The 14,091-nt window shown below is 38.8% G+C and overlaps 1 protein-coding gene across 2 annotated transcripts in view; it reads left to right on the forward strand.

Annotated features, from left to right (window-relative positions):
* The first annotated feature begins 10,404 nt into the window (after positions 1–10,404).
* LOC107559293 (tetraspanin-9-like) overlaps positions 10,405–14,091 on the forward strand; it is an 88,872-nt gene continuing 85,185 nt past the window's right edge. Inside the window, exons 1-2 of one of the 2 annotated variants that reach the window (XM_016243071.1) lie at positions 10,405–11,381; positions 11,472–11,551. In XM_016243071.1, the coding sequence (XP_016098557.1) occupies positions 11,198–11,381; positions 11,472–11,551 (264 nt within the window). In that variant the 5' untranslated portion in view covers positions 10,405–11,197. Of the gene's footprint in view, positions 11,552–14,091 lie in introns of both variants that reach the window. The other variant, XM_016243062.1, reaches the window with a different exon arrangement.

The raw sequence follows: 14,091 nt of genomic DNA on the forward strand, positions 1-14,091 counted from the left end.
GTGGCTTTCATAGTGAATATGACTTATAAACATAGGAAGCATAAAATATAAAGTGAATCCAAGAAAGCAGACAGCTCTCTTTGAAATTCATGAGGGCCAGTTATTAGCTACGTTGCAGTTCTTCTAGGAGGGCTCAGCCTGACTGGATGTGTTTTTTTTTTGTTTTCATTCAGAGTGAACTAACCTTGTTCACTCTGATGCATCCACTGTTTTCAGCAAATGTGAAGCGGGACAACACGAAAATGTGTATTAATTATTTTAAAAAGTAATTTATTTCTATGTTTGCAAAGCTAAATTTTCAGCAGCCATTAATCCAGTCTTCAGTGTCACATGATTCTTTGGAAATCATTCTGATATGCTGATTTTGGTGCTCAAGAAACATTTCTTCATGTATTATCAAAGTTGAAAACAGCTGTCCTGGGTAATATTTTTGTGGACACTGTGATACATTTTTTTCAGGATTCTTTAATGAATAGAAAATTGAAAAGTACAGCATTTATTTTTGGAATATAAATCTTTTGTAATACTATAAAAGCCTTTGAATCAATTTAATGCGCCTTTGCTGAATAAAAGTATTGATTTCTTTCAAAAAAATGTTTTACTAAAAGCAAACCTTTGCATTATAGTGTATGGATGGTAAAAGCATTTTAAATAGTTTTCTTGGTTTACATCTAAATTAGAAGGAGTTTTCTGATTAGTATTGATGCGATATAAATAAATCTGCCCTCTTTAAGTACAGGATGGAAAATCTCGCTATAGCATCTGCCGTCTTGTGTTTAATCCATATTTCCTTTTTACCTAGAAACATGAATCCTTATCCACACTAATTATGGGTAAGCTTAATGAGTGGACACACAAATATGCCATATAATAGAGCTTTGGATATAAGAGTGGTAAGCCACAAGCCTTCCCTGCTGTTTTGCATCCACAGCTGTAGAGGCAGTGATGTATTGTTATAACGGTTTTGACCTCGAGGAGCTGTATCAGCAACTCCGGTTCCGAAAGACCAGCTGCTCCCATTGAACCGCATGTTAAAATGCCCCCACAAACACCAAAGACGAGGCTGGAGCCAATGGGCTCCATGCCTACCTCCAAAGTTTCTAGACTTCACCTTGAGCAGAAGTAAGCCGTTAGCATAGACAGCTTCTTTCCCGATCAGCTCCATTTACAAAACTTTCCCAAAAGTTTCCAGCCCCTGTACGGACGTTTGTGTGTTTCTATCTCCAGACCTCCTAATGAGTTTTCTATTGCTGTTTCCATGAACACAGAGGAGGATTAAGTGTGTGTCGAATTGCCCGACAGGCGCCACAGGAATACTGCCCCTTATAGGCTTTTGCGATAGCGGAAGGGATCATTGGTATAATCACATAGCTGCAGAGCTGGAAATAGGTTGTAGTTGAGACCACAGCATCCGCAGGTTCTTTGGAAAAGGTGAAGTGGACCGGCTGGCCGGCGTCACCCTCTCCAGGGATGCACACGTGGTGGGGAGCATTGGCCATAAACCACAACGCTTTTATCCGCCTCGCCCCCCTCTCAGATTCCCAAAATAAAAGTGACCCGCTCTCTCTTTCTCCTCTAATCTTGGGGGGTAACGGATGACTGACTGTACCTATCTATAGAAGGGGGAAGCATTATTCTGGCTGTAGTCCTCCGGTTTGTGTTTGACGCTGGAGACGACACGGAAATCTGCAGACAGCAACCTTGTGTCCGTTCCGGCAGTTATTTGATGGATGAATTATAGCTGTACCATAAAATGCCTCAAGCTTGAGTGGCATATTCCATGCTGAGCAGAATTTAGGCTGCAGGTGCAGGAACAGGAACCTGTTGTAATTTGATGAGTGAAGGTCATCTTAACCATTTCGGAAGGTCTAACTATTTGACAGTTTGAGAGTTCCATTGCATATTCTTCACAAATCTGACTCATCCCATAATAATGTGTGCTGGGAAAGAATATGTGCTGTTTCCGTCAGATTTCATCATTCATGCACTTCGAATAATCCATTTTTTCGTGTCTGAGATGGTCTGCTTTTTAACAGTAATTATAGAAGCAGTAGATTGAATGTTCTTGGTAATTCTTTTCTTGGTTATTGCTTTGTTCCAAGAACTATAAGCTCCCTAAACAGTCAGGGGAAATAAAAAGTTTCAGTTAGCTTGTCTCTCGGGCAGTGCCCTCAGAGCAAGTTGTACTTCACAGTTCACAACTGAAGTACCCCCTCCACAGGATTGTGGAGTTGTTAAGTGTTGTTAAAGATGTATTTCTTTAGCAGCTGCTTGAAAGTTGTGATGATTTCTGTATAGCTCGGATGGAGGTTGGCAGCTGATTCCACCAGAGAGGAGCAGAGAGAGTCAAGGTACCAGAAAACAACTTTGTCTCTCATTGTGAAGGAACAATTCACCCCTAATACAAGCTAATATACACACATTAGGGGTAGATAAGCTACGACATTTACTAACTGCTTGTTTTTTACCGTACATTTGTCTTATGGACATCAACTTGAGATAATCACCACTGATAAGCTATTACTAAATAGACTTTAATTTTCTGTAAAGCTGCTTTGCAACTATTTGCATCATGAAAAGCGCTATACAAATAAACTTGAATTGAATTAAATGTATCTAAAATCTATTATTTTTTGCAATATTTGTGTGTGCAGTGCATTTTTTTATTAGAATGTGACACAATATCTTAGCAACATGCTAACATCAAACTCAGTTGAAATTAAGTGCAAGTTGTCTCCATTGTGGGAATTTTTTAGCATGCAGGGTTGTTGTCTATGTAGAGCTTTACATTTTGCTCACTTATGAGGCTCCGCAACCAGTAATCTGTATAATTTTTGATGTAGCTGTGCTAGTTTTATGTGAGTTGTATCACTCTGCAACCTCTTTCTTCTTGCAAAATAACTCCAATTTCAGCTCAAATCAATAATTCTCGTCCATATGTCCATACAGTATTTATGTGGTAAGCAGGCATGTAATTAGCAGGAAAATGTACAGTTAGCCGGTCATTATCTCAAAATAAACCCCTTCTGAGGGATACAGGCTGGGTTTATTTTGTGACATTACCAAAAAAAATACATTTTTACCAGCAATGCTGTTTTAATTGACCATTTATGTACACAGTTTGTAGGCAGTGTTCAACATTCAGCATGTCTCAGTGTCGTAGAGTGCATAACACTTTTATCAAAATGTCATTTTTCAGCATACGCTCTGTGAACATCAATTAAACTCAGTGAAGATAAATGAATAACCAACATCTTTGACTGAGTGGGTTTTTTTCTTGTGTGCAATTATTCATAATAGTGAATGATTCGTTCATAGACACTATTATTATGCATTGACTCCCTGATCCGTTGACTTGAAGGGATGAGAAGTCTCTCTTGACCAAAAAGTGGAAAGCCATGCTTTGCTCATTAATCTACACATGCTTCAGGCATTTTCATCTTGTTTCATCTTGAGAATTCATATACAGTGCTTGAACAAAGTCAACTTCAGTTATGTTTTGCAGGCCAAGCGTTTTCTCTGAGGCTGTAAATGCTAATGTCGGGTTGAAGTTTGTTTGCTCTACTTTGTTTAGGTTGTTCTGTCCTCTCGCTCTCTTACACGCTTATCTGCTGTTATGCTGATGGATGGGGCCATGGGTTTGCTGTTTAAACTGGAGATTGAGGTGCCGGGTCCATGTTTCCCTCGTTCTTTCATTCACATTCTCTCTCTCTCTCTAGGTGCCGCGGCCCTTTTTCCCTCCTTCTTTCTTTCACACTCTCTCTCTCTCTCTCTCTCTCTCTCTCTCTCTCTCTCTCTCTCTCTCTCTCTCTCTTGCCCTGCCTACCTGTGTGGTCTGCTGCTTTGTCAGCGCAGAGTTGACAGGAGGCCCAGCCCTGTCGTTTGTCTCCCAGTGCCATTCGTGTTTGCTCAGAGGTCTGAGGTCATGGAGTCACGCTGCCTGCTGAAGAGATTGGAGTAAACTCGATTTCAAACTGACAATCTGAAGTATGCTTTAAGATTGTCTGACAAAACTGACAATGTGAAAATATACTTTTATTATAGTGTCTCAGCAAGACCCCTTCATACAGTAATATGCCTCTAGAGCATGTAGGTTTTTGCCTGTTTGATTTCCGCTGTAATTTTGCAAAACTTTGACAGCATTGGTGGCAGAACTTGGCCTTTTGGTCATTTAAAACAATTAATAAAAAAAATCTAATAAAAATCATTTAAATAATTAAACTTTTAAATGTAATTTAAATCATTAAATTGTGCTAGTATTTCATTATTCCTCCCAAAAGTTTAATTTATTAAGCATAATCAAACCAGCAATCTATGCATTACAAAGAACAACATCTTGTTTTCTTTGGCTTGTTGATTGATTGATGCCCTGTAGTTGAATGCATAGACTTTATCACATAATAAACTCCTAATTGTCCCTCTCTATAAACACTTTTACAGATTGTCTGCCTTATTTGCTTGAATCTGTAGATAATGAGTGAGAACCTTGTTATCGACTCGTCTACATCCAGACATCACAAAAGGCCAGGCTTACCAGCAAATATCACGTGAATTCGACATCTGACTAGAGTAAAGAGATTATTCACTTGTGTTTGAGAAGAGACATTTAACGGGAATTTCTAAATATAACCTTTGCTGAGACGCTGTTCTGCCAATTGCCAGACTTTTCGGAGACAATCTGTTATTAGGCACAAAATGTGTGACAGTCATTTGCTTGTTCAGAGAGTTCTGCTGTGTGGTCTAGTTTGGGGGTCTTTTTGTTTTCACACCTGCATATGTGCACAACACACTAACAAATGTTTCTGAACAGTGCATTTTCAAGGCCTTATTCATGTAATTATTGCACCACTCATCACTACATGTTGTTGATGTTTAAAATCATATGAAGAGAAAAATAGCTATTGATCTTTCTGAGGTCTTATCCTTTGCTTTCAAATGGGTTTTCTGAGCAGATTGTTATGTATAGTTCAAGAAAAAGGCCTTGACCTTGAATGAATTTATGCCTCTGACTGTTATGCGTTTATCTTCCTTAAATGTAACTTGCTTTTGAATATTTCTCTCAGCTGCTGAGGTCAGTCGCTCTTCTGAGAAGTTATAATTCTTATGGAATCTGCTGTAGGTATGTGAAGTGGATAATAAACCATATCAAATTGGTCTAAGTCATATGGAAATCTGTTTTGACAGGCACTGGATTCTTTCCAGTTCATCTGGAATTTCTGTAATGCATTTTGATTTTAAAAGTTCTGCAGGTGATTCCTAGTGGTTGTGTCTGTGCTTGGCCAAGAAATGTTTCACCAAAACTCAACAGGCAGAGTCTTTAACAGCCCTGTTCTCAACAATTTAGAGCTCGTTTCAGAAATGAAGCTTTTACAGATGACCTAAACACAATTCCATCCTCTTTGCAGCAAAATTAGATTGCCTAATCTCTCAGATAATGTCTTGGGAAAGCTAGCACAGATATCAACTGCAGTGCAATTAAAGATATTCAGCTTATGAAAGCAACAAATTAAGATTTAAGCGAGTAGAGATAGGGTTCTTGCGTGTGCATCGATCTCTTTTTATGTCTTTGTAATCACTCCACCATGTAGCTTTACAATAATCCACTTAGGCAGACTTTGAACTTGGTTTTTTAATGGTTCTCAGTGGGTCTTAGAAGTATCTTCTTCCCCCACTGTTTTGTCCGACTGTTTGGCCTTTTGTGGAGTGAACTGTCAAAAAAGGGAACTACTGAGGCGGACATCACTCTGTGTTTTATCATGTTGGCTCCATTGAGTCACATTGGCATGGGGTTTGCATTATTGTATCATAGCAGGACAGTCTAAATTCACTTTTTCTTCTTCATAATTCTCTTTACTTGACATTTGATCTCCGAGTTCCTTCCTGTATGTGTTAATTGAAGCTGTCAGAGTAGCATGCACGCACACACAAGTGTACACACAAAATTTAATTACTGTTAGAAATCTTTCAATATTCATTAATGTTAGAATATCTTTCAGATATGTATTGTGTGAAGAAAAAACAAAACAAAAGGCTTTTGGATTATGGCATGGAATGAGAAATTTAAGTATAATCAGTGTGTCACTCAGGGTCTTCTGGTAACATCCTTCCACAGTTGTTTACTGAACTTTATTGGGTAAATCATAACGTTTTGACAGCATTAATATGTTTTAATTGGGTATTTTTTAATATAATGTTATTTTAATTTTCACTGAAAAGGTGCATATATTATCTAATATATAGTAGATTTCACTATGAATTCTAAAAAACTCATTCAAAAGTTTTACTATCTATGTTTACAGTATTTTATGTGGATTGTCTCATTTTTGTTGAAAATTGTAAGTTATCTTACAATTAAACTAATTAACAGTTAACATTTATTTCCTATGGTTCCTGAGGTAAGTTCCCTAAATTCGAATTTAAGCAAATAATAAACCATATCTTTTAGGTCTGTGCCATATGCAAAGCAGTTTTGACAGGTTTTTCATGGTTAATAACAATTTTTGCTGGTATGTATTTAATGTGTTATGATGTCATGAAAAATTACTAAAAAAATAAGACAAGCAAATAGAGCCTGTTTTGGGACCATTAATTTTTTTTCCCATATAATATTATTTTTTTCTTTACATTTTAAATGTGTATATTTGAACTAAAGTACAACACTATGTATAAATACTGTGTAATATATAGATAATTATAAAAATTTTCCCTATTACATTAATGTTACTTGTCTATACAAATGCATGTCTGAAGCTTTAGGCCAGTGCTGTAAATTGCAGTCCTATCAATCCCTGCCACCACCATTCTTCCAAAACTTCAGAGTCAACTTTTGTGTGTGTGTGTGTGTGTGTGTAATCACTCCAACATGTAGCTTTACAATAATCCACTTAGGCAGACTTTGAACTTGGTTTTTTAATGGTTCTCAGTGGGTCTTAGAAGTATCTTCTTCCCCCACTGTTTTGTCCGACTGTTTGGCCTTTTGTGGAGTGAACTGTCAAAAAAGGGAACTACTGAGGCGGACATCACTCTGTGTTTTATCATGTTGGCTCCATTGAGTCACATTGGCATGGGGTTTGCATTATTGTATCATAGCAGGACAGTCTAAATTCACTTTTTCTTCTTCATAATTCTCTTTACTTGACATTTGATCTCCGAGTTCCTTCCTGTATGTGTTAATTGAAGCTGTCAGAGTAGCATGCACGCACACACAAGTGTACACACAAAATTTAATTACTGTTAGAAATCTTTCAATATTCATTAATGTTAGAATATCTTTCAGATATGTATTGTGTGAAGAAAAAACAAAACAAAAGGCTTTTGGATTATGGCATGGAATGAGAAATTTAAGTATAATCAGTGTGTCACTCAGGGTCTTCTGGTAACATCCTTCCACAGTTGTTTACTGAACTTTATTGGGTAAATCATAACGTTTTGACAGCATTAATATGTTTTAATTGGGTATTTTTTAATATAATGTTATTTTAATTTTCACTGAAAAGGTGCATATATTATCTAATATATAGTAGATTTCACTATGAATTCTAAAAAACTCATTCAAAAGTTTTACTATCTATGTTTACAGTATTTTATGTGGATTGTCTCATTTTTGTTGAAAATTGTAAGTTATCTTACAATTAAACTAATTAACAGTTAACATTTATTTCCTATGGTTCCTGAGGTAAGTTCCCTAAATTCGAATTTAAGCAAATAATAAACCATATCTTTTAGGTCTGTGCCATATGCAAAGCAGTTTTGACAGGTTTTTCATGGTTAATAACAATTTTTGCTGGTATGTATTTAATGTGTTATGATGTCATGAAAAATTACTAAAAAAATAAGACAAGCAAATAGAGCCTGTTTTGGGACCATTAATTTTTTTTCCCATATAATATTATTTTTTTCTTTACATTTTAAATGTGTATATTTGAACTAAAGTACAACACTATGTATAAATACTGTGTAATATATAGATAATTATAAAAATTTTCCCTATTACATTAATGTTACTTGTCTATACAAATGCATGTCTGAAGCTTTAGGCCAGTGCTGTAAATTGCAGTCCTATCAATCCCTGCCACCACCATTCTTCCAAAACTTCAGAGTCAACTTTTGTGTGTGTGTGTGTGTGTGTGCGCGCACATGCATGCCTACAAGTCAACTTGTGCTTGCTTGTGTGTTTTTTGTAAGTCGTTATGAGCATGCTCTCTTGTGGGTATCGAATTCAGCGAGTGGTCTTGAGCATGTGCTCTCTGCACAGGACAGAATCAGGAGTAGATGGCCCGAGGGTTGGCCAAATGAATGCCCGTCAGCCTGCGTGCCAGCATTGACGCAAGTGATATTGAATCAGGCATTAGCAGACTGATGACTTCAACCTGAAAGGCTCTGCATTTCGTAGCTTCCACATGGGGTTTCCAGCTCTGAATAAAGCCCAATTCTTCAATCAAGACCTTCCACAGCGCTGTCAATAGCATTGATATTAGGGGCTGTTTAAAGCTGTGAATCATGCTACTAAATGCAGGGTGCACTGTGGATATCTGCAGGAAAAAAGCCAAGTAAATTAGAGGCAGTATTGTGATGAAACACGACGATCGATGACAGCTGACTGATTCACTGATCTAAGTAGCCAAATTAACCATTTCACACTTGCAGTTTGAAATGCTTCATTAGTGCCTACTGACCGCTTAGTCCAGGGTCTCTGAGGCGTGACAGCAAAGCGAACTAGATTTCTACTTTTCTGAGGAAAACTTGAGGGGTGCTTACCTGAGCAAAAGTCACTTGCACCATCTGGTTTGTGGCTGACCCTCAAGTCTCTATGATAGTATTGTCCCTAGATATATATGTTTTAAGACTAAGGGTTTTTAAATAGAAAATATGGTTGTGCAATATTCACATTTTAAGAATTGGCTCCCTTTCCATTTGTAAATTGGATTTTGAATTGCATTTGCTACATCCCTGACCCTCAGGAGGTTGAATTGAAATTGGAATTGGAATGACAAGAGGTTCTGGAAAATTATGGATTGTTGCATTTTTCTCCAAAAATCACTGTCTCTAAGACTAATTAAACTTTTCATAAAATCAACATAAAAAAATCTTTAACCCAAGTATGAGCAATAGCCTAATAGCTCAGCATGCCCCCTTTATTTCATTTCATTTCATTTTAACCTAAGTATGAGCAATATAGTAATAGCTCAACATGCACCATTTTATTTTAATCCAAGTATGAGCAATAGTAATAGCTCAGCATGCAACATTTTTATTTTATTTTTATACATTTTGAGTTTTTTTTTACCAGACTATATTTAGCAAAGATGATTTAGAGTTATTTTTTATTTAGAGGAAAGATATTTACCTAAACATTGTTTTAACTTGTTTGAAGAGCTGTTCATACAGGGATATGGGTTCGAATCTGGCGTGCATCATGTTCCAGTCCTATGCCCTAACTCACTCTCTCCATCACCTTTTCAATGTTTGGCATAAAAGACATGAAAAGCATTCTTTTTCAAAACCCACTATTCATTCAGAAGAGGCAATTAAGTCATTTTGTTCAAGTGAATATGGACAGAGAGAACATAAAGACTGGTCTGATGGTGCAGTCACAATGTGATGGAAACTAATCTGGAATTTTGCTAATTAAAATAATATTTGCTCTCATGTAAATCACATTATTAATTAGCAGATGGCCACTTGCAGCCAGTTCATTGCTTTAGTTTCTCTAAAAAGAACCAGATACTGCTATTTCAAATGTTAAATCAACTAATTGACTATTTACTTGACTTATGAACTCTTTTAAAGGACATTTAAACAGTTCACATTTACAGTCTTTAGTATGTATAAAACACATTTGCTGTGAGCGCACGGCATGCATAAGGTACTTAAAATGTAACCCTTACATTCCGCAGAAAAGCCTGAAGTATCTCCAAGCTCATATCCTATGTCCATGCTTGAAATGGTGCTATAATTCCTGAGACTGATGCACTGCCAATTTACCCGTGCTCCTTACATGGCAACGGGAGAGCGTGGATAAAGGGTTTTAAAGTAGTAAACACCAGTCACACACCAAACTCCACATATGCTCACAGGTTCACATCACTGCCTCTCTACATATCACAGTTTTATTTGATTAGCTCATGAATGCAACGTACGGGTGACTGAGAAATGGTTCAATTCTGAGCTTTATTTTTGCACATATTGCAACCTTTTTTATTAACATGCTCACTTGTCAAATGTGCAGCCACTTGCTTGGTCTCATATTCATGCCCTATCACCCCCCCTCCACCATCAGCTCATGATTTTTTTTTATTCATCGTTACCCTCCCAGACTCTCCCCTGGCCAGCCAGTGCAGTTGACAGCACTGAACTTGTATAGGCATAAAGCACAGTGATGATAAGCACATTAAAGCTGCTGTATCCGCTGGGGGAGGGGCTTAGCAGCTGCTGCCTTATTGGTGGTCTGAGTGGCAGGGGAGGGGCTGAGGGAAGTACAGGCAGAGAGAGAGAGAGAGCGAGAGAGAGAGGTGAGAGCTCAGCGTTAGGTTGGAAGGGAATGCCCACTAGATGCGGCTGCTGATAATAGCATGTATCAGCACCAGAGCAGTGATTGAAAGCGCAGACAGCAAGAGGGGGAGAGGAGCAAGGAACAGCATGCTCTGCCAGAGGCTGGTTAAATCACGGCAGCGTAATTGATTCAGGCAAACGAGGAAAAAAAATAAAGAGAGGTCTAGAGAGTCTCTCAGAGCGCAAAATCCTGAGAGGAAAACGGGGGTGGAAGTTAGAAGGCTGTGGGAACTCATCAACTCCTCGTGGAAAGGCAGAGCTGAGGTCAGGAGGCAGGAGTGTGGGATCGAGCAGCAGCTGAACCAAGCCGGACATTGCTTGGGCAGGGGGTGGACGCTCTTTTAGAGGGGTAACGAGGGGCGTAGGGTGAAGGAATACTGCTGAAACTTCAGTTACACTCAACGCGCACCTGCTCGTGGGAGTTGCACTTCTGGATATTACAGCAAGGCTACGGGGCAAGCTGCCACATCCACTAGAGTGATTTTGCAAAGCCGCTGTCTGATTGACTTAATCCTGATCTTTTGTGTGAAAGAGAAAGACTAGCACTTTTTGGAGCTCAAGAGTGCAAGTTCAAGGTTCTGTTCAAGGGCTATTCTGAGAGACATGATAGAGAATGAAATAAAGAACGCGGCTTCCATTCCAGAGCATGGAGAAGTCAAGTAGTGAGGAATCCGCCATCCACCGTAGCCCCTCTGTGGACAGCCACGACTCAGACTTTGCCCAAGCCTCCACCTCCGGACGGCCATTCGGAGGACGAGGCTTTACCGCTGGCGCCTTTTACGGGTCCACTGGCCCACGTGCTCAAACCGCTGCTCAGAGTGGGGCGGCCGGTGACGACAAAGGCAACAATAAATACAAGTCTCCAAAAGGCAGCAAATACGTGGTCTTTTATCTGGATCTATCCTTTGTCTTCCTTCTAGAGTTCAAGAAGTGCAACATGGCTAGAGGCTGCCTGTGCTGTCTGAAATACATGATGTTCATCTTCAACCTCATCTTTTGGGTAAGTCACATTTTGAATTTCCTTCTGCTTTGTTCTTCCTCTGCAGGTAGTGAGGTACTGACAGTTTGGTCAGAGTTTGGTTACAAGCTCACTAATTGTAACAAGTTCACGTTGAGATGTCATGGTGCATGTTCCTCAGAGCGACCCGTGCCGGTACTGGGACTTTCCTGTCATGTGTTTTTCCTATGTTACGTCAAGCTAGCCATGCTCTCATTTACGTTCTCGCTACTATTTCTGGCTGCCTTTGAGTCTCTTGGGGCACCCTGGGAATAACTGTGCCACACTCCCAGAATGGGTTTAGCTTGCAAAGATGCTTGCATGAGATGCTGTGATGTTTACATAAAGATTGATAAAAAGAATCCATGATTTGATCACATTCAATCATAGCTTCTAACAACTTGTTGGGAACTGAAGTGAGAAACTTAAATGTTCAGTTAAATGCATTTAGTTTTGTATTGCTTCAAAAAACATGGTGTTTCTGATTAATTTTTCCCATGCATTTTATTCATTTTTTTGGTGTTTTATGGTTTGCTGTTGATATATGATGATGGTTAGTCAGTTTTTGAAGCATATCTCAGAAAGATGGATGTAGTGGATTAAAATCTGATGGGAGAGAGTGTATGGAGGACATTGGACAGAGTCTTTTGTGCAGAGGCACTCATGCATAAACGCTAATCGCATTAGCTAACAAGGTTCGCCTCACACTCGTACTCTCAGTAATATCTGGGCCACGTCTGAGTCACTATTGGAGGTAAGGAGTCTGCCAGAGCATAAAATACTGCCCCCATCCATCCACCTCTCTATGACAAGATGCTTGAGTATAAATCCCAGAGCTTCAGTAAAACCCAGCTAAGTTGTGAACTGTAGTTCAGGATGGGTGGCCTGTCACGTTACCAGAGTCCCGAGACTTGTTTTGATCTCGGAAAAGGCTTAAGTCTTAAAGGTGTGTGTGCAAGGAAGAGAAACCAGGTGGTGTCACAGAGCAGGTACTAGAGTCGTTCCCAGCAGGTCATTTTGCTTGTGTGATCCGATTGTTTTTCACTAGAGATAAACCCAGAGTGACAACCCCACAGGTGCTCACAGCTCAACGGGGCATAATCCCATTCCATAGCTATGAGAACAGACGGTAGATTACGGTCAAAGGTTGTGAGCTTTGATACAACGTACTGTCAGCGAGATTTTGAAGTCCCTGAATTGATCTCTAAGAAACAAGGTCTAATAACGAGGGTTAGCTGGGAGAAAGTGTCTGTGCATTAGTAGTAGCAGCAAGAACCACTTGACCGCTGGCAGTGCAGCTCCTGCTGAGAGGTAATTTAGATGTTCTGGTGGTAATATTCTTTTAATGATTCTTCACATGACCTGAGTTGAGTCCCATGAGGTCATTCCAACATGGGCGGCAGTCAAAGTCCCAGAGCTATTCGTGTGCAGTTACCAGCGTGTGTGTGATTTTGGGTTACGACATGCCTCAGAGAGTGATGGCGATTGAAGCTTGGTGTTCTCCATAGGAGAGTGTGCCTCTGTATCATGACACCCCTGGGACCGCACTCCTCTTGCTTTGGCGCTCCAGGAATCGCAAGGTTACCATTCTGTGGAACGTTGAAGCCTGTCACTCCATCCACTTTAGAGAGCCAGGTGCTGCCGCTTGCTGCCTCTTCACAGAGCTTACGGTTGTAACTCGAGGCACTAGGTAAATAGAAGCAGGAACCTCAGGCATGCCATCGGGCTCCTGTACAGGACAACTTCAGCAGTTGCTCGTGACCATCTGGCTCTTTCTTAGGTGGATTAGCTTGGTTTGAGCTGGACGGCATCAGCACAGATTTGAGCATTTAGTGGTGAGCTTGGTCACACAGTGTTCCTGACTCTGTAATGGTCAGCACTCTCGGTCTCATGTCTAAACGACTCGCTACATTTTTATTTAGGGGAATGCGTGTAATCTGCCCCAGTGGCACTGAGCAGAATTGCACAAATAATGACAATTTACAGGTTTATATTTGTCTTCTTAATCCCTGTTATATGTAGTCATTAAAGAATGATGATCCCCTTGTTCTCACCAGCCCTCTCAGACAACCCTGCTGCTGATATGACATGCATTAATAAATAAATAGCATGTTGTTTTCAAAATAATACTACTGTATTGTTATTTTGAAGCTGAAACTTTGTTTTGCTGGAAAATATTTGTTTTGTATTAAGTTGCTATTATTTATTCTTCTTCTTATTATTATTATATATTAATAATAGTAATAATAATTTGTAAAGCCTTTTTACAACAAATGTTATTCTAGTACTTAAAAAAAACTTGCATTTTGTAAAATATTTTAAATGTATTTTTTATATATTTTCTTTTCTTTTCAGGAGATCCTCTAGTGCTCACTATTATTATTATTATTATTATTATTATTATTATTAGATATTTTTTTACATTTTGTAAAGCCCTTTTTACAACAAATGTGATTCTTGAACTTTGTAAAATATATAAATATATTTAAATTTTTCAATAATATTTTTCTTTTCAGGAGACCATCTTGCGCTCACTATTATTA

The sequence above is a fragment of the Sinocyclocheilus grahami genome, unplaced genomic scaffold (genome assembly GCF_001515645.1).
Source record: "Sinocyclocheilus grahami isolate Dianchi unplaced genomic scaffold, SAMN03320097.WGS_v1.1 scaffold22.1, whole genome shotgun sequence".
NCBI lineage: Eukaryota > Metazoa > Chordata > Actinopteri > Cypriniformes > Cyprinidae > Sinocyclocheilus > Sinocyclocheilus grahami.